We start from the raw sequence: 21,357 nt of genomic DNA, 5'->3' as shown, positions 1-21,357 counted from the left end.
CTTCATTAAGGTTTCTTACAAGCCACACACCCACCAAAAAATTGTACCTTTTTTATTGGCATGGTCACTTGTAGCTGCAAAAATCAGCACTTGACTCAACTGTTACCTACTAAGTGTACAACTTTCTAACAGGTTTTCCTGCTCATTTCTATTTCTGTTACATAATTAGATGGAGTGGATTGTAAATTGGATAAGTACATGGCCCATTAATCTCTGAGCCTAGGTTTGAATTAAGTTGCGATGTCATGGCAGAGATGCAGATTAATGAGAATACAGTACTAATTGTTTGGCAAGTGGACTCTAATTGGTAGAGGCTTCGCCATGGGGAATGCACCAGTGAACAGTAACTGCCAATCTTTTGCTTAAATTCAAACCAGGCAGGCCAATCAGTCATGGGGAATGAACCAGGGAATGGTTGTTCCCTTTACAGTTGGTAACCTGTCCTGATGAATGCAAGATGAAAAGCTTAAACAATATGTCCCTTTTTTTCAGCAATACTCAAGTTCTATACTACCAAAGGTCTAAAAGTGTCCCTATAAACTAGGGTGGTAGGAGAATGATTGCTAAAGTAACTGTTTTTGTGTCTTCATTAATGGAGTTTGCCCCTTTGTGCTCTCATCTAATTATGATTTTTCCCTCCAGGATCATTGGATGTGAACTAAAGCTTTTAATTTTGGGGTGCAAAGCACTTGATAGCATATAACCCATTACACACCTCATTGAATATTCCTTTCTGTGTAAAGATTGGTCAATCCTTGATTTCTCCCATTTTATGCAGCAGCTGAAGTTTCACCTGTTGTGTATGGTGGCGTGTTACAAATCACTCTGGGTCCAGGTTGCTGTGGCGACATGTAATTTTACATGTGTGTTGTTGTCTGGAGCTATGGATAGTGATGGTAGAGGCTCCAACTTTATTTCCATCATATGGCTGATCAGGAATATCTCCCTCTCTTGCATTGGCGTGTTAGAAGGATTTGCAAGTTGATAATCATCCTGTTTGGCCATGTTATGAACACACCTTTCTTGGGTCATCAAGTCATGGGATGGGACTTGACCCCACAGCTTCTGGCTGCGAGACAGGGGTGTTAACCATAAGAACCTCCCTTGTTGTATATACCTGCCACTTAATTTTCAAAGCCAATGTAACTACCTGTTTTGTGTACCGGGGCCATTCCTCAGTTGATAGGCCTGGCATAGGGTACATTGGCAAGACTGTATATTTGGTCTCAGTAGTAGGGTGAACTGCAAGAAAGATGCATAAAACTAGACAAGACAGCCAATTTCTTATTTGGTAAAACAAATACCTCAGTGATCCCAGAAACAGACAGAACAATCTAATCTAATAAGGCAAGCAAAACGGGGTGGTCCTTTTTCCCATGGGTAAGCAAATTCTTAGGATTTCTTGTGCCTGGACATTTGATGGCTATCCAGAAAAAATGAGAGTCCCATTTGAGCTATGAAAAGCTAAAAACACTAACATGAACTTGCATTTCTGCAAATGATGTTTAAATATATGTATGTTCTCAGAGATTTCCCAAGAGACTGCACCACTGGCAGGGCTTATGCAGCAGTCAACTTATCAGAACAGCAGCCATTTTCTGAGAAGTTTTCTGCTGCATGTGATATCTCACCAATGGTGTGGAACCCTTGGAGAACTAAACCTGATACGATGAACTGATGTTCTGAATCTGGAGGTGATTTTTGGTCAGACAATGGTGTTCAGATAACTGTTAAACTGCACTGCGATGTTTTCTAACTTTAATTTCTTCTATTTCCCCAGTTATGCTTTGTTGTGTTCTGGACTCCACATCTATCAGAGAAAATCCTGGTTAACCTGATAGGTGTGAATTTAGCTTTTGCTGAGCTGTGTGTGATTCCGCTACGGATCTTCTCCTTCTTCCCTTTCCCAGGTATGAATCTTTATTGAAAATAATGCCTCAACATTCCAGAGATGATGGTATTGGTTGACTACCGAATGGCACTGTATTTTCTAGAAACAGCTGCAAAACATTTGTTGGTTTAATCAGTGTCTTGCTGTAGCTACAATGGGAAAATATAGGATTTGATGCAGTTACTCAGCTTCCCTATTCTTATTTAATATTTAACAATCACGTAAGCCTGCTTCTTCATGAATGTACAGCTTCTTCAGGATGTTGCCAGGGGAATTTAGAAAGAAAACAAAAGTGAAGGGAATCTTAAGACTTACTTAGACTTAGGAGCAAGACTGGAGGAACTGAACCTAAGTCCTATGATCCTACGTTCTTTTGTCCCATGTGGGACAGTGGGCAACAATAATCAACCACCAGCCCTGGTCCATTGCAGTCTCTTTCGCTTCTGTCCAGGTGGTATCCCAGGAGGTCCTCTTCAATTGTACTTCGCCAGGTTTTCTTTGGTCAGCCCCGTTGTTGTCTTCTGGTGGTGTCCATTCGACTGCCACTCTGGTGGGGCGTACTTCCGGGAGGGGAAGTCAATGTCCTGCCAGCCTTAGTTGCCTCTCGGTCACAATATCCCGCAGGTGCCTCTGACCAATCCTCTGTAACACTACTTTGGTGATGCTTTCTCTCAATGTAATGGCCAGGATCTTACGTGGGCAGCGCTGGTGAAAGATGTCCGACTTACATTACCACTATGGACATGTAAAGTCGCAGCTTCTTGGCAACTTTGATGTTGATCTTAAAGGCCTAATTCTATTCATGGAAATCCTAATAGTCCTTTACCTTGGCTTTTGAAAGACCATTCACAATTCTTCTTATAAAGAAGTATATTGAGTCAAGATGATCGTGGATTATCAAAAAAGCCCCACAAAATGACCCATGTCCCATGATCTCTCCCAAAAAAACAAGAGGTGAAATTTCTCTCATTGAATTTACTGAAAAAGATGTTACTATTTTTAGTATAATTATTTCCCAGTGAAAGTTTCTTCTAAAGATAGTTAGTTGTAAGTTGGGTTTTAAGCTGTAGGAACATTCAGTGACTCACTTAAGCATATTCTGTTAACCAAGATAAATAGTAAAACCTTTTGGACCATTTCAAAAAAAATTTAAACCATTTTTTCAGCAGGATATTTACTCCCTTCCACAGTGACTAGAATTGACAATATTGGTAAATTTTACTGACTGGGTTACTTTACAGCATTAAATTATGAGCATGCGAAATAGAAGCAGGCGGAGGCCACTCGGCCCTGCGAGCCTGCTCTGTCATTCAATAAGATCGTAGCTGACCTGACTGTAACTTCCCACCTACCCCGATAACTTTTCACCCCCTTGTTTATCAAGAATCTATCTAGCTCTGCCTTAAAAATAATACTGCCTTTTGAGGAAGAGAGTTCCAAACACTCATGACCTGCCGGGAGAAAACAATTCTCATCTCTGCATTAAATGAGCGACCCCTTACTTTTAAGTTGTGACCCCTAGTTCTAGATTCTCCCACAAGAGGAAACATCCTCTCCACATCCACCCTGTCAAGACCCCTCAGGATCTTAAAGGTTTCAGTCAAGTCACCACTTACTCTTCTAAATTCCAGTGAATACAAGCCTAATCAGTCAACCTTTCCTCATAAAACAATCTGCCCGTTCCTGGTATTGTCTAGTAAACCTTCTCTAAATAACTTTTAATGCATTTACATCTTTCCTTAAATAAGGAGACCAATACTGTACACATACTCCAGATGTGGTCTCACCAGTGCCCTGTATAACTAAAGCATAACCTCTCCACATTTATATTCAATTCCCCTCAGTAAACAATAACATTCTATCAGCTATCCTAATTACTTGCTGTACCTGCAAACTAGGGGCAGAATTTTGCCCTTTTGGGGGGCTCAATGGGGGCAGTTGGGAAGCCAACCACTGCCCGTGATCAGGGCCGGCCTGCAATTTCACACTGGATGGGCCAATTTTGGCCCGCCCAGCATGAAATGCAAGCGGCAGTGCTCAGCGCTGCCTGTGCGGGTGGGGGAGGAGGGCGAGCGCGAACTTCGCTTGGGTGCTCAGGGAGATGCCTCAGGGAAATGAACAGTTTTTAAAAGTAGAAATAAAGATTTTAAAAATGTTACAAAAATGTCCCCTTATATGACTCTGTTACATGAGTAGGGACATGTTGTAAATGAAATTTTTTAAATTTTATTTTATTTTTAATTGCTGTTGGAAACCTCATCCCGTGGATGAGCTTTCCAAAAAAATGCAAAGGCCAAATCCAAATGATCTTGTTAATGGCCTTAATAGGCCTTTTAATTGTCGGTGGGTGTGCTGCTGACTCTGGCGCCGCCCACTGACTGACTGCGAGCGCCTGACGTCAGTGCGTGTCATCATTTTACGCTCGAGCGGGTCCGACGCACATGCACGCCCGGCCATCGAGGTAAAATTTCTGCCCTAGGTTTTGTGATTCCCGCACCAGGACACCCAGATCCCTCTAAATCTCAGAAGTTTGCATTCTCTCACCATTTGGATAATACATTTCCTTTTTATTCTTCCTGCCAACATGGACAATTTCACATTTACCCACATTTGCCAGATCTTTGCCCATTCACTTAACCTTTCTATGTCACTTCGTAGCCTCCTTATGTCCTCTTCACAGCCTACTTCACACCTACCTTTGTGTTATCAGCAAATTTAGCAACCATACCACCTGTCCCTTCATCCAAGTCATTTATATAAATCGTAAAAAGTTGAGGCCCACCACTGATCTCTGTGGTACACCACTCCCTCCAACAAGAAAAAGACCCATTTATGGATACCCCCTGTTTCCTGTTAGCTAGACAAACTTCTCTCCATGCCAATATGTTACCCCCTACACCAAAAGCTTTATTTTCCGCAATAACCTTTAATGTGGCACCTTAATGCCTTCTGGAAACCAAAGTACAGTACATCCATTGGTTCCCTTTTATCCTTCAAAGAGCTGTAATAAATTGGTTAAACATGATTTCCCTTTCACAAAACCATGTTGACTCTGTCTGATTGCCTTAAACTTTTCTAAGTGCCCTGCCATAACATCTTTAATAATAGCTTCTAACATTTTCCCTATGACAGATGTTACTCTAACTGGCCTGTAGTTTCCTGCTTTCCATCTCCCTCTCTTTTTGAATAAAGGAGTTACACTTGCTATTTTCCAATCTAATGGAATTTTCCCCAAATTGAGGGAACTTTGGAAAATTAAAACCAATGCACCAATTAGTTCACTAGCCACTTCTTTATGACCCTAGGATGAAGTCTATCCGGACCGGTGATTTGTCAGCCTGCAGCCCCAACAGTTCGCTCAATACCACTTTTCTGCTGATTGTAATTTTCCTAAGTTCCTCCCTTCCTCCCAGTTCCTGATTTACAGCTATTTCTGAGATGTTACTTGTATCCCCCATAGTGAAGACTGATGCAAGAAACCTGTTCAATTTATCTGCCATCTCCTTACTTTCCATTATTAATTCCCCAGACTCACTTTCTGTTGAACCAATGCTCATTTTGTTAACTCTTTTCTTATTTAAACATCTATAGAAATTCGTACTATCTTTATATATCCGGCAGCTTTCTCTCATACTCTAATTTTTCCCTGCTTATTAATCATTTTGTCATTCTTTACTAATATTTACTGTTCAATCTTCTGATCTGCCACCCATCTTTGCACAATTATATTCTTTAAGTTTGATACTGTCATTAACATCTTTAGTTAACCATGGATTTTGGGTCCTTTGGAAGTTTTCTTTCTCATTGCAAAGTATCTATTTTGTATTCTGAAATATCCCTTTTAAAGTCTGCCATTGCATCTTTGTGGATCTATCCCTTAACCTCATTTGCCAGTTCACTTTAGCTAGCTCTGCTTTCATGCCCTCACAATTGCCCTTATTTAAGTTTAAAATACTAGTCTTGGACCCATTCTTCTCTTCCTTAAACTGAATGTAAAATTCAAGCATATTATGATCACTGCTACGTAGGGGTGCCTTCACTCTGAGGTTATTAGTTAATCCCATCTCATTACACAGTACCAGACCTAGTATAGCCTGCTCTCAGGTTGGCTTCAGAACATGCTATTCCAAGAAACTATCCTGAAAACATTCAATGAACTCCTCACAGAGGTTATCTTTGCCCATCTGATTTTTCCAGTCTAACTGTAGATTAAAATCCCCCATATTTATCACAGTACCTTTCTGACAAGCTCCCATTATCTCTTCTTTTATACTCTGTTCTATTGTGTAGTTACAATTGGGGAGCCTGTACAGCACCCCCATAAGTGACTTATCGCCTTTATCATTTCTCATCTCAACCCAAACTGCTCCAAATCCTGGTTTCCTAAACTTAGGTCATCCCTTTCTAATGCGCTAATACCGTCATTAATTAACAGAACCACTCCTCCATCTTTTCCTAGCTTCCTGTCCTTCCTAAATCTCACATACCCTTCAACTTTCAGATTCCAATCTATGTCATTCTGCAGCCATGTCTCTGTAATGGCTATCAGATCATCTTTTATTTTTATTTGCACTATCAGTTCATCTGTTTTGTTTTAGCTGTTACGTGCAATTAGATACAGTGCCTTTAATTTTGTCCTTCTGTTATTTTTGTGATGTTTGGCCTTATCTGCTGATTTACTCTCTGATTTATTCTCTGTCCCTTCCTGTCACATTCTGTTTATCATTTCCCACATTAGTACCTTTCTATCTTGCATTGTGTCTACTCTTTGGTTTACCACACCTTCCCAAAATTGCCCCCACTATTTAGTTTAAAGTTCTCTCTACTTGCCTAGTTGTGCAGCTCACTAGAACACCAGTCCCAGCAAGTTTCAGGTATAGATCATCCCAACGGTACAGCCCCCACTTTCCCCAGTACTGATGCCAGTGCCTCATGAACCGGAAGCCACTTCTCCCACACCAGGCTTTGAGCTACGCATTCATTTCTCGAGTGTTTTTTGCCCTATGCCAATTTGCACGTGGCTCAGGTAATAATCCAGAGATTATTACCTTTGACATGCTGCTTCTTAATTTGGTGCCAAGCTCCTCATACTGCCTATGCAGAACCTCCTTCCTCATCCTGCCAATAGCCGTTGGTACTTAACATGGACCACAATCACTGGATCCTTCCCTTCCCACTGCAAGTTCCTCTCTAGCTCTGAGCAAATGTCCTAAACCCTCGCACTGGGCAGGCAACACAGCCTTCTGGACTCTCACACTCCTTGCTACAGAGAACAGTGTCAATCCCCCTCACTATACTGTCCCCTACTACCCCTACATTCCTCTTTGCTCCCCCACATTACAGTGGCTTCCTGTACCACAGTGCCATAGTCAATCGGCTCATCCACCCTGCAGTCCCCACTCCCATCCAAACAAGCCGAGTGAACCGCAAACCTGTTGGACAATTGCAGAGGCTGACACTCCTGCACCCCTGCCCTCTGGGTCCCCTTACCTGCCTCACTCGCAGTCACAGCCTCCTGTCCCTGGCCACCTTCCAAATCAGAAGACTCTATTCTAAGGTTTGTGACCACCTTCTGGTTCAAAGAGCCCAGGTAACAATCCCCCTTCCTGATGGCTGCCTTTATAATTTAGGATGCAATTTGCTGTAGCCCCAACTTTGGAATCTGTGCGGCAATGAAAATGAAGCCGTCCAGTACCTCTAGAGATATGGATTATTAGCTCGAGGTTTTATCTTTTCTCCCATTAGTAATCAAACAGCTACTATTTCTTTCCTGATAATAGCAAGCTGAGCTCAACTATATAGGAAAGCATTTTTGGCACTGTTGGCTTGGGCAGATTTTCCCTGGCCACTGAAGGTCTGTTTCTAGAAAACAAAAGCCATGATTATGCCTTCACTGTAAAACAAATTGTAGGTGCACTGTTATTTTCGGTTGCCATCTGTATACTGGAATCAGCTTGTAAGATAATTCCAAAGTACCAGCTGCCAAGCATCCATCTGCAACTAATTCTGGAGTATCAGCAGCCAAGATGAACAAAACAACTTATGTTTGAACTGCTTCTGTACAATACAGATATAGGCAAAGAGTTTCTGATTGTGCTGGTTGAAACATAATATAATGTTAAAACTCAAGTTTTGTCTGATAACATTCCTGTGAAGCACCTTGGGACATTATTACTACATTAAAGGTGCTATATAAATGTAAGCTCTTATTGTTAGGCCCCTCCTGAACCATCTGCCCTGTTACAGCCCCCATTTCCACTCCCTTGAGCCTGAGAGATACAGACTTGAACGTTTATGGCAGACAACTGGTTTATCTTTTCACTGCCAGATCTGGTGGGACTACATAAAGCACCAAGCCCAGATCATCGTGGAATGGAAAGCTAGCTTCTCTGCTCTACCACAAACCATCTTAAACCCCTTTCTGTTGCCTCCTCCATCCTTACCTCCAGTAACAAGTACAAGGAACTCATAGACATCTTTATGATAAAGATTGAGACCATCCACTGAGTGACCTCTGCTGTTTTCTTCCTTTACCCTAGCCCACCAAGCCAAACATCCCTATTCCAGCACTGAACTTGCATCTTTCTCTAGTTTCCCTCTTGTCTCTCCTTATGCTCTGTCCAAACTCAACTGTCCATAAGAGCCACTTCCTGCTCTAGCATTCCTTTTGCTACCAAACTACTGACCTTCTAACTTCTCTTTCTGGCCCTTACGTTGGCTGATATTGTTAGTGGTTCCCTCTCCTCAAATCCTATCTCCTTTCTCTTCAGATCCGCGTTTGACCTCTCCAGTTTTGCAAGCAATTATCTCCATTTCAACTCCTTTTCTTCTCCAAAATCCTTGAACACGTTGCATCGCAAATCTGTGCTCATCTTTCCTGGACCTTCATTTTTGAACCTCTCTAACCAGCTTCTGACCCACCACAGTTTCTGCTCCTTCACAGCAATGAAGTGGCCTGCATCAAAGTTACAATTAGCATTCTACATGGCTGTGACAGTGGTAAAGTATCCCTCCTGATCCTTCTTGACTTGTCTGCAGCATTTAACGCTATTGACCTCCTCCATTGTCCGGCCGGATGGGAATACCCTCCCCTGGTTCCATTTTTGTCTATCTAGCTGTAGTCAAAGAATAGCCTGAAATAGCTTCTCTTCTCTCTCTTGCACCATTACCTATGGAGTCCCACAAGGATCTATCCTTGGCCCCACCTATTTCTCATCTACATACTGCCTCTCGGTAACATCATCTGAAAGTACAGTATCAGGTTCTACATGTATGCTAGTGACACCCAGTTCTACCTCACCAGCATCTCTCACAACCCCTCCAGTGCATCTGATCTGTCATGCTGTTTGCATTGGATGAGCAGAAATGTTCTCCTATAAAATATTTGGAAAGCTAAAGCCGTTGTCTTTAGTCCTTGTCCAAAATTCCATTCGCTAGCCACTGACTCTACCCCCTAGCCACTGTCTGAAGCTGAAACAGGTGATTCATAACCTTGGTATCCTATTTGATCTTGAATTGAGCCTCCAATCCATATCCTTTCCATCATCCAGACCATATTTGTAACATGACCTCACCGCAACCCTGCATCAGCTTATTTGCTGTTTTTCTTTATTCTTTCATGGGATGTGGTTGTCACTGGCTAGGCCAGCATTTGTTGCCCATCCCTCATTGCCCTTGAGAAGTTGGTGGTAAGCCATCTTCTTGAACCATTGAAGTTCATGTGATGTAGGTGAACCCACAGTGTTGTTAGGAAGGGGATTCCAGAATTTTGACCTAACAACAGTGAACAAACACAATATATTTCCAAATCAGGATGGTGAGTGACTTGGAGGGGAATTTCCAGGTGCTGGTGTTCCCATGCATCTGCTGCCCTTGTCCTTTTAGACAATAGAGGTCATGGGTTTGGAAGGTTCTGTCGACAGAGCCTTGGTGAGTTTCTGCAGTGCAAGCTGTATATGGTACACACTACTGCCACTGTGCGTCAGTGGTGGAGGGAGTGAATGTTTAAGTTGATAGATGGATGCCAATCAAGCGGGCTACTTGGTCATGGATGATGTCAAGCCTCTTGAGTGTTGTTGGAGCTCTACTTATCTAGACAGGTGGAGAATATTCCAATTTCCCGACTTGTGCCTTGCAGATGATGGATAAGCTTTGGGGAGACAGGAGGTGAGTTATTTGCCTCAGAATTCCCAGCCCCTGACCACCACCTGTAGCCACAGTATTTATATGGCTAGTCTAGTTCAGTTTCTAGTCAATGGTAACCCCAAGAATGTTGATAATGGGGGATTCATTGATGGTAATGCCATTGAATGTCGAGGGAGATGGTTAGATTTGCTCTTGTTGGAGATGGCCATTGTCTGGCAATTGTGATGCGAATGATACTTTTTAAAATTCATTTACAGGACATGGGCATTACTGGCTAGGCCATTTATTTGCCCATCCCTATTTGCCCTCAAGAAGGTGATGAGTTGCCTTCTGGAACTGTTGCAGTCCATGTGATGTAGGGAGGGAGTTACAGGATTTTGACCCAGCGATAGTGAACGAATGGTGATATGTTTCCAAGTCAGGATGGTGAATGGCTTGGGGAGGCAATTTCCAGATAGTGTTGTTCCCATGTATCTGCTGCATTTGTCCTGGTAATGGTCATGGGTTTGGAAGGTGCTGCCTAAGGAGCCTTGGCCAAATTCTGCAATGCATCTTGTAGATGGTATACACTGCTGCTGCTGTTCGTCAGTAGTGGAGAGTGCGAATGTTTGTGGAAGGGATGCCAGTCAAGCCGGCTGCTTTGTCCTGGATGGTGTCAAGCTTCTTGAGTGTTGTTGGAGCCACACTCATTCAGGCAAGTGCAGAGTATTCCATCAAACTCCTGACTCGTGACTTGTAGATGGTAGACAGGCTTTAGGGAGTCAGGAGGTGAGTTACTCACCACAGGATTCCTAGCCTCAGACGTGCTTTTATAGGCACAGTATTTATATGGCTAGTCCAGTTCAGCTTTTGGTCAATGGTAGCCCCCAGGATGTTGATGGTGGGGGATTCAGTAATGGTAATGCCATTGAATGTCAAAGGGCGATGGTTAGATTCACTAAGCAGGTTACTGCTGTGTGAGTGACGGGCAGATGATCAAGTGTAAACTGATGGGGTGGTAATCGGCTGGATTTGATTGGTCCTGTTTTTTGTGATAGGTCATACCTGGGTAATTTTCCACAATGTCTGGTAGATGGCAGTGTTGTAGCTGTACTGGAAAAGCTTGGCTTGTGACACAGCTAGTTCTGGAGCTTAAGTCTTCAGTACTACTGCCTGAATGTTGTCAGAGCTCATAGACTTTTCAATATCCAGCACCTTCAGCCATTTCTTGATGTCACATGGAGTGAATTAAATTGGCTGAAGACTGGCATCTGTGATGCAGGGGTCCTCAGGAGATGAATCATGACCTGACATTTTTGGCTGAAGATAATTGCAAATGTTGAAACCCTGATCCATGCCCTTTTCGCCATGAAACTTGACTATTAAATGCCCCCCTGGCTGGCCTCCTATCTTGTACAGTCCACTAGCTGGACCTCACCCAAAACTCTGTTGCTGGTATCCTAATGTGCACCAAGTCCTGTTCACCAATCACACCAGTGCTCACTGACCTACAATGCTCCAGGTCTGGCAATGCCTCAACTTAAAAATTCTCATCTTTGTTTTTAAATCCCTCCATGGCTTTGCCTTTCCTTCTAATAAAATATCTCTCAAATTCCTTTCAGCCTACAATCCTCTGAAATCTCTGTGCTCCTCCAATTCTGGTCTCTTCCACATCTCCACTCCACCTTTGGTGTCATGCTTTCCACTGCCTAAGATCTAAGCTCTGGAATTTCCTCCTGAAACCTCTCTGACCCTCTCTCTCTCTCTCTGGCTCTCTCCGCTTCTTTCTGCCTCTCTCTGGCACTTTCTCTCGGTCTCTCTCTGGCGCTCTCTCTCCGCCTCTCTCTGACTCTCTCTCCACCTCTCTCTGGTGCACTCTGCCTCTCTCACTGGCGCTCTCCGCCTCTCTCTGGCACTCTCCACCTCTCTCTGCCTTGCCTCCTTTGTGACCTTTCTTAAAACTTGTCCCTTTCACTAAACATTTGGTAACCTGCTTCAATATCTCCATTGGTGACTTGGTCTTGTTATATTTGATCATTTAATTTGAAAACGCTCCTGTGAAGCACATTGGGAAGATTTTCTATATTAAAGCTGTTTTTTTTAATGCAAACTATTGCTGTTGAACTTTGAATTTCAGGATTTTGACATCTGATGTGTCCACTCTCTGCCAGTCACAGCTTTGTGGGGATGGGGAGCAGTGGTGGTTGGTGGTGGAGGGTACGTTTAAAAGTGATGCAATTATTCAACAAAGCTTAGGGCTGTGCTGCAAACGTGTTTTTCCTTATGTCTTCCCCTTGAAATCTTCAAGTCCTGCAGCAGCTAGGCCGTTCCTCCCCTTCAGTGGGTAGGCTCCACGTCAGTGGCTTTCTGATCAACTCATTTAAGTAAGAATATAACATAAGAAATGGAAGTAGGAGAAGGCCATTTGGCCCCTCAAGCCTGCTGCGCCATTCAATAAGACCATAGCTGATCTTATTGTGGCCTTAACTTCACTTTCTTGCCTGGCCACCATAACCCTTGACTCACTTATGGATCAAAAATCTAAATGTCTAAATCAACCTTAAATATATTCAATAACCCAGCCTCCACTGCTCTCTGGGGTATAGAACTCCAAAATTCTAACCCTCTGCGAAGAAATTCCTCCTCATCTAGCTTAAATGGGAAATCCCTTATTTTGAAATTCGTGGTTCCAAATCTCCTCATGAGGGGAAACACCCTCTCAGCATTTACCCTGTCAAGCCCCCACAGAATCTTATATGCTTCAATAAGATCACCTCTCGTTCTTCTAAACTCCAATGAGTACAGGCCCAACTTGTTCAAACTTCCTTCATAAAACAAACCCCTTCATCCCATGAATCAACCAAGTGAAACTTCTCTGAACTGCCTCCAATGCAAGTATATCCCTCCTTAAATAAGGAGACCAAGAGTGTGCACAGTACTCTGGGTTTAGTCATATTAGACTTGCTTCAGCTGAGATGAGTGGCTGTTTCATCCCACCTATGATCTGGAACTCCAGGTCTTCCTTCTTGCCATTGCATTGGGTTGTCAGAATGATTTGTCCTCTTGGTATGAGTACCGTGTCATCATATAGCCTCAACCTTACTTTTCAAGGGCTTCATTTTCAGATCACCATGTTGAGCCACTACATACAGATCTGTGAAGGTCATTATGTTGCATGACGCATCAGTATCCATTTAGCATTTCTTGTTCGCTTGATATTCTCCCTCTGCGGTCATCATGGTAACAAACACAAACCATTTGTCTCCTATCATCTTGGCTGAAACAACCCATTGTAACACGTATAGTTCTTCATCAGACTTGTCTGCTGATCTCTCTCTTGTGGCCATCTATATAGGCTTGTTTTGCTTCTTTATAGCCAAACACTTGTGTGTGAAATGATTCTGCTTCTTGCAGTTAAAGCACCTCTTTCCTCATGCTGGACAATCCTTCTTTCCCTGCGCATGCTGGTCTCTGCAGTATTTGCATCTTGCCCTGTGTCTGCGATTGTTCCACTCTTTTGGCTTGGACTGTCTCCCAGCATAATGTATCTCCTGGTCTGCTCTGCCATACGTATGATCTAGCTAACTTCTGCATTTTGACATATGTCTATTGTTTTCTTTAGTGTCTGTTTCTCAAGTATCAGTAGACTTGCTCTTACTGAAGGTCTCTCACGCCTAAGACTAATATGTCTTTAATCAATTCATCTTTCAGCTGTCTGAATTCACACAATCCTACCAGTTCCATTATTGCAGTCATGTACTGTTCAATGGTCTCATTTTCACCCTGAATTCTAGAATTGAATACATATTGTCCATATGTAACATTCATTCGGGGTTCAAAATGTGTATTCAAGGCATTCAAGATCTCTACCATGTTTTCTTTATTCATCCGTTAGATTTAGAGTCATATACACTTTGTAATGGTCCTTCCCCAGCAGTGTCAAAAGTGTGGCTACTCTTATCGTTTCAGGCTTGTTAATTAAGTCTGTTGAAGTCTCATAGTTTTGCCATTGTAGTGGAAAAGCTACCAGTTTTTCCCCGCATCACTATTCATTTCGACTGGAGATGGAAATGGAAAATTTATCACAGCCATTTTTACTCACTCTAATTTAATTGCAGCCTTTTTTTGTGTCTGCTTTTCTATTGTCCTTTTGCAGCAGCTGTCTGCAGCTTTGAACTTTTCCGTATGCCTTTCTTATCTGTGTCTTCTCTGTAACGAGTTTTGAACTAGTTTACAGCTTTATTCTTTGTCCTTTTTTTCAGCAACTGTTTTTTGCAGATTTGAACTTTTCTATGTTCCTGGGTTCTCATTGTCTTCTCTGCATAATTTCCAGGGTTGAAAACTTTATTTGTTCTTCACTTCCTGACACCATGTTTCATGTATAAGGACAGCAGTCTTCATCAGTGTCTGTCTCTGTCAAAGGCTTTATTGAACTGGTCCGAGATGCCTGCCTCCAGAGGCAGCCTCATAGCATAGTCACATGACTACAAAAAAGCCAGATGTGACTGGTTACATTTCAAAACTCAAACAAAAAACAAATAAATAAGATGAAAGTTTGTCAAAAGCTGGCAGCATTGTTTTTTTCATTATAAAATATGATTGGAAAGAGATTTTAAAGAGCCTGCATTCTGTTCATTTCTCCTCTCCAGAAAAAGTTTGTGTGCCATGGATGCCACGCTCTGTTACCTCATGCGGATGGCTGTTTTTTTTAGATTAGAAAGAAACCTGACAGCTATTTAATTATAGAAGGCATTAAAACTGGGCTCAGTCTTGGCCTTGCTTGACTTCCATGTGTAGGTGTTATTTTGCTCCTTTCCCAAGGGTTGTTTGATAACATGTACTTCAACTAACTTAGTACAAACTTACAATCAAATTCTGCTTTGTATAATTCAGTGCTACCCTGGGTGGGGTGATGTATTTACTAGATAGTAAAAGTTTTACATATTTTGTAGCAAAGATATCTATATTGTAAACATAACGAGGCATATTTTAATCTTCTTTGGGTGTAAAGGATTGCCTGGGCACAGCACGTCAAGATAAAATGGATGGGGTGGATGACACATGTGGAATGGGGGACACATCATTTTCTATCCATTTAACTTTGTCATGATACAGTAGGTAGCCTCTGTGGATTTTCTAAGGTTTGCCTGTTACATGCTCTGAGTACTGTAGTATAGTATACAAAATCAGCAATAGTACCTAGCTTACAAATTTAACTTATTAAGGAGGATCGCTGTTAGTGGAAAATCAGGCATTAACCTCAATAAATTGCCACTTAATGATCACACTCTTGAGCAATTTTATGGATTTATATTCCTAGTACAGAGCATCACCCGTCTGCACTCCTTTTTCTCCTTTCTTTCCTTCTTACTCCCGCCACTTCCATTCAGAACCAAAACTGTGTGAAGGCTTCGTTACCTGACTGACATTACTCTGGTTCATTGACCTCCCTTGACCTCGGATATTCCAGTAGGATCATGAGCAGAGCTCAGCAAGATTTCTGTCCACCCAATGTAAGGCATCAGGCCTGGGAATTTTCAGATCTTTAATATTATAATTCACACACAGTTGGATTTAGTGGAGGTGACACAGGCTCTGCTTTACCTCGTTTAGAGAAACCCCACCGAATTAAGTGCCACCCTGGTACTTGACAGGCCAGCTTCAGGCCTTCCCTAGGATCAAGGACCCCAGGAGTGGACGTCCCGCCTGCTTAGAGCTGCTGGCCAATCAGAGGCTGGTAACCCTATTGAATGGCAGCACCACTGGGGAAGTGGTGGCTATTGCTGGTATGACAGAGGTTTGTGGATGGGGGTGGGCAGCAAGGGCAGGGGCTCTCAGAAAGCACCCCCCCATATCCAATACTGGCTCCCTCGATCAGGCAGTAAGTGCCTTTAAGCGAGGGACCCCACCCTTTGGGAACCTGCAAGCAACGCCACATAGGTTTGTTTATCATGCTCCATGCATGGGAAACCCCTGGGTTAGTACCAGCAGCTGTGAGAAGAGACCCTTAAGTGGGCATTAATTGCCCATTTAAGGGTCTCAATTGGCAGCAGGGCAGGAAGGCTGTCCATCGGCCTTCCCACCATGGACTTAATCAGGATGTAGGCGAGAAGGCGGCAGGGTCTCCATCTGCCACCCTCTCACCACCAAACCTGCCACCCAGGAGGGCATTAAATTCTGTGCAACATATTTGAAAAAGACAATGAAGATCACTATGTTTGGATTTTGGCACATACTCAAAAGAAAAAATGTCTATTTTGAATACAACTGCCTGCATGGTCCAAATCTCTAATGATGATGTAGAAATAGATCATTTTTGGCTGGACAAGATCTGTACACAACTTTTTTAAAAATGAGGAGTACCGGTATTTGTCATTAATCACTTACTCTTTTTTACAGTTACAATTCGAGCACATCTGACGGGCTGGTTGATGACTTTGAAGAAGACTTTTGTTCTGGCACCCAGTTCCGTGCTGAGGATAGTGCTTCTCATTACAAGTCTGATTGTTCTCCCTTATATGGGGTTAGTATCAGTCATGACTGTGTTTAGAATGTAATTCTTGGGTGGCGTTGACTTTGTGCAGAATGGGATATTTTCTGCTTTGCATCAAGTGCCTGGTGTATTAGTTTAATCCCTAGTTGTCAGCCATTGCTCAGTTGTTAGCACTCTTGCCACTAAATCAGCAGGTTGTGTCTTCAAGGCCCACTCCAGAACTTCCCCAGCCCACAAGTGCAGTACCAAAGGAGTGCTGCATTTTCAGAAGTGGCACTAGATGAAAGGTTAAACTGAGCAATCTGGCCCCTTGGGGACATAAAAGATCCTGTGGCACTATTTCAAAGAAGGGCAGTGGAGATGTCTCTGGTGCCCTGGTCAAAACTTATCCCTCAACCAATATCACTAAAACAGGTCTGATATTATCACGTTGCTGTTTGTAGGACCTTGTGTGTGAGACCTAGCTGTGCACAAATTGGCTGCCACATTTCCTACATATAACAGCGATTTCCAAAAGTACTTCATTGGATGTCCTGAGGTTGTCAAAAAGCACTACATAGATGCAAACTTTTCTTTTAATGAAGGCCACATTTAACACCATCTCTCCTGCTCATTGTGCCTGACAGAGCTGAGTTTACTGTATATTCAGAGAGATTCATGCACTGAATCACTAAATGAGAATTTCAAGTACTTTCCATTTAAATCTGTCCAAATTTACTTTCAAATTTGTAATTTTCCCTCTTACAGATTGCTTCTCACAAGTTAACTTCTTTGCAGCAGGTTGTAAACTTCCCTTCTACCGAAACTAATGTTAATACCCTTCCCTAGTCAATAGCCCTCCTTAGTTGAAAGGTTTTCTTTGACGCAATTCATCAAATCAACAGTTCAATTATGAGGCACCACATTATAATGGTAAACCTTAGCTTTTTGGTTGAATTCAAGCCCACAACTGAGCCGTGAAACTGTCTTGGTAAATGTCTTCCAGTTGAACTGTCTGAGTCTTTCTCATCAGGCCAGAGCTGCTGACCAAAGTAAGAGCAGCAAACCATCTAGTCAGTGTGAACATTATTTTATATTAATCAGCAGACATCTGTATGAATGTAACTCATACATTCACTATGACAAAACTATCAATTGGGTGACGGGAGATACATTCACTATTACGCTAGTTATTGGAATGAAATAAAGTCAGTAGGCAGAAGATCAAAATCTGCATTTTAAATCAACTTTTCTCGCTACAAGCATTGCCAGTGGTCAAACAGAATTGTGGAATGTTTCCAAGGCCTAGCCTAAATTTGATACTACTTTGTGTAAAATTATATAACATTTAATTAGTTGCTTTGCTGTAGTAGCAAAGGAAAAGACCTATCGAGATCAGATTGTCCAATTGCTGACTCAACACAGGTGCAGATCCGGGAAATCCCAGATACACTGCTTGTAATGTTAAGATCTTTGCTCACAGCAACAAAGGTGCCTGGTCACTAATAGGGACTTGGGAAAATCTTTAACCAGTTACCTCTGGAGTCTCTAAACAATATAATGTGTTACAAACAGGTGGCAGCTGGCCAAAATGCTTTTAAATGCAGTTTTTTTAAGACTTATAAAGGTATTTATGGTTATATTATATTTTGTGGAAAGCTCGTGTGCACCAATACAATTTCCTGATCACCAATTTTAATGGGGTAAAGTACACCCTGGAACAATTTAATGATAAATTACCTAGCAGTCTCTGCAAATTGTTTTGGTGTCGGAGTTGGTCTTTACATTTTGGCATATGTTTTGCTCTCCTTGCCAGGTTGTCCACCTCCCCAAATTACCAATTCTTTCAGAATGCTGTAGCCATATTGTCATCACCCGCTGACTCCCTCTGCCTTTTTGAATTGATCTTATTCTTGTTGCTCTTAGTTTCAAAGCCATCAACCCCTTCCTTCAATCGGACATCGCTGCCATACGTATGCTGTTTCTCCCGAACCTTCTACCCATTCAGTTGTTAGATTCCTACCCTCTGCAACTCTCTCTCTAAATCCCTCCACCTATCTCTCTGCTTTTAAAGGCCCCTTTAGAAAAATACATTGGACAGGAACTTCTGAGGGGTGGCAATCACTATTAGATTGCCGCTCCACTCCTATTTTTTTAATTTGCACCAGTGCTGCATATTTCTCATCCAGATGTCCAAACCGGGCCTCCTCAGAGATGTGGAGCATACCTGTCCTGGGAGTCCTGTGTAGGGCAGGATCATCGGGAGAAGTCAACCCATGGCCCCTTTATACAGCACTAGCTGCTGTATTGTGGTAAGTCTTCATTCACGAACACAGTGAAAAACTTTGGGACATTTAAGTAGCTTTTCACTGTGTTAGTGAATGAATGTGTGAGATAAGTGGGTAGTGTGGTAGGGTGGCGAGTGGGTAAGGCGCCAGATGGCAGGGTGCACAGGGTGATATGGTAGTGAGGTCGAGCTGGGTGGGTGTTGGAAGGTCAGAGGCAAATTGGAGGGTCAGGGGATGGGTTAGTCAAGTCAGGTTGGGGTGGGAGTCGGAAGGTTGGAAAGTGTTGGGGACTCATGGGGGTAGTCAAGTCGGGTTGGGGGTGAGAGTCGGATGGTCAGGTGGGGAGTCAGGGGGTCAGCAGGTGTTGTCAAGGGGGTAGTCAGATCGAGGGGGGAATCAGGGGAAGTTGGGTGGGGGGGTGTCAGGGTGTAGTCAGGGGGTCGTCATGCAGTTCAGGGGAGGGTCACGGGATTGGAGGATCAGATGGGAGTTAGAAGGTTTAGCGTGAGTGACTATGTATAACTACCCAGGTGTTAGAACTGGTTTTTATCTGTCTAACATTTCCTGGGTAACTTTCCAGGTAAGTGAGTTGGAGCTGTGTGAAGCTCCAACCCTAACTCAGATTTGGAGGCTTTTTTGGAGGGCTCTTGAGGCAGGGGAATTGCCTATTGGAAATTCAAACTTCCCAGGCAATCCCCGTGTAGTCGGCATATCGAGACATCCGAGGGCTCCTACAGTGCATCTTGTGGGGTACGACCATCCAGAGATCGGAAGTTCTGGACCATTTTCTTGGGCCAGATTTTCAGTCCTTTAAATTTCTGTTTTCCTTCCTTTCTCCTTGACAGCTGATTATTCATTTGCACCATGAAGTGCTTTATCTGTGTATAAGGAGTCCTATAGAAATGAAAGCTGTCATAGTGCTTGGGACATTATGGTAGTGAGTGAGCTGTGTGAATGGCTTGTGTTGTGGGCATCCTAGGAGATTAATTCTTTGAATGGCAAATGCACTCCCTGTGTAGTAGAGATGGGAGGAAGTCAACAAGCCGTCAAAGCCCAATTCTCTAACAAACTGTAAAGAGGAGATTTTCTTGGCTGTGTGTGCAGCAACTACAAGAAAATCAAGTGGGATGGAATCTTCTGTCAGAAAAGAGTATGTCCAGATTTCTATTCAGTTAAATTATTGGATAAAAGCTCTGGGTAGCTGGATGTGTGTGTTCCAATCAGCCTGATTGACTCTGTTCTCTCTACTCACTGCACTTAATCAAATAACCAGAAAAATCTCTCTGAAAAACCAAGACTTCATAAAATCATAGAATGGGTACATTATAGACAGAGGCCATTCAGCTTGTTGTGCCTGTGCTGGTTCTCTGCAAGAGCAACTCAGCTAATCCCACACCTCTGCCTCTTCCCCATGGCCCTGCAATTTTCTTCTCTACGGATAATTATCCATTACCCTTTTTAAAGCCATAATTGAATCTACCTGCACCACGCTCTCAGACATTGTATTCCAGGTCCTAACTGCTTACTGCATAAAAAAGTTGTTCCCAATGTTGGTTTTGTTTAGAATCATAGACTTATACAGCACAGAAACAGGCCTTTCAGCCCATCATGTCCGTGTTGGCCATCAAGCACCTATCTATTCTAATCCCATTTTCCAGGATTTGGACCGTAGCCCTGTGTGCTATGACGTTTCAAGTGCTCATTTAAATACTTCTTAGTTCTTTTGCCAATCACCTTAAACCTGTATCCTCTGGTTCTCAACCTTCTGCCAATGGAAATAGTTTCTCCACCTACTTTATCCAGACCCTTAATGATTATGTGCACCTCTATTAAATCTCCCTCAACCTTCTGTAAGAAGAACCAGCTCAGAGCTCCAATTAATCCATATAACTGAAGGCCCTCATACCTGCGTAATATAGTGTAAATCTTTTCTGCACCCTCTCAAAAGCCTTCATACCATTCCTAAAGTGTGGTGCCCAGAATTGGACAAAATATTCCAGTTGAGGTCGAAACAGTGGGCTGAATGTAGTCATTGTGGCTGGGATCACGCTGATGAGCCCAAATCATAAAGAGGGGAGTGCAACTCCACTTCAAAGATCATTAAATCCCAGGACTACATATTGTCGGTGGCAGCTAGTTAATTGCTAATTAATCCCTATTAAGCACAGGCACCTGCCTCCAAGAGCTGTCAGGCAATTGGAGGGCTGGGAGCTCAACAGCCTCAACATGCCACTGGGAATGGTGGCCACTGCTGGGGTTGCAACTGAAAGAACAGGCCATGGATGGACTTCCCCCACCCAATCAGATGTGGGGCCTAGGGTTTCTGGGGCCTGTCAGGTGCTCCCCAGGAAGGGTAGTTAGGTTTGGCAAGGACAGGGAATGCTGTTGACATGGGCCCAACATCGCCACCAGGGAGCCCCTCGGTGGGCCAAAGACTGCCAAATAGGAAGGCCCAATCCCTACCCAAGCCCACTGAGGGCCTGCCAGGATTTACTGGATGGTTTCCCCATGTGATGGAAATCCTGATAAGTGGCAATGTGAAGATGTCCTTAAAAAGTGGTCACTTAAGTGGCTCAATTGGG

The 21,357-nt window shown here is 43.0% G+C and overlaps 1 protein-coding gene across 4 annotated transcripts in view; it reads left to right on the top strand.

Moving 5' to 3' along the window:
• ankhb (ANKH inorganic pyrophosphate transport regulator b) overlaps window positions 1–21,357 on the top strand; it is a 196,309-nt gene that overhangs the window by 157,509 nt on the left and 17,443 nt on the right. For all 4 annotated transcript variants that reach the window (XM_041184499.1, XM_041184500.1, XM_041184497.1 and 1 more), the window contains 2 exons: window positions 1,781–1,910; window positions 16,415–16,538. In XM_041184499.1, coding sequence (XP_041040433.1) covers window positions 1,781–1,910; window positions 16,415–16,538 — 254 coding nt within the window. The remainder of the gene's footprint in view (window positions 1–1,780; window positions 1,911–16,414; window positions 16,539–21,357) is intronic.

Source organism: Carcharodon carcharias, chromosome 3 (genome assembly GCF_017639515.1).
Source record: "Carcharodon carcharias isolate sCarCar2 chromosome 3, sCarCar2.pri, whole genome shotgun sequence".
NCBI lineage: Eukaryota > Metazoa > Chordata > Chondrichthyes > Lamniformes > Lamnidae > Carcharodon > Carcharodon carcharias.
The sequence above is the reverse complement of the archived record's forward strand: the minus strand, read 5'-3'. Positions and strand labels throughout refer to the sequence as shown.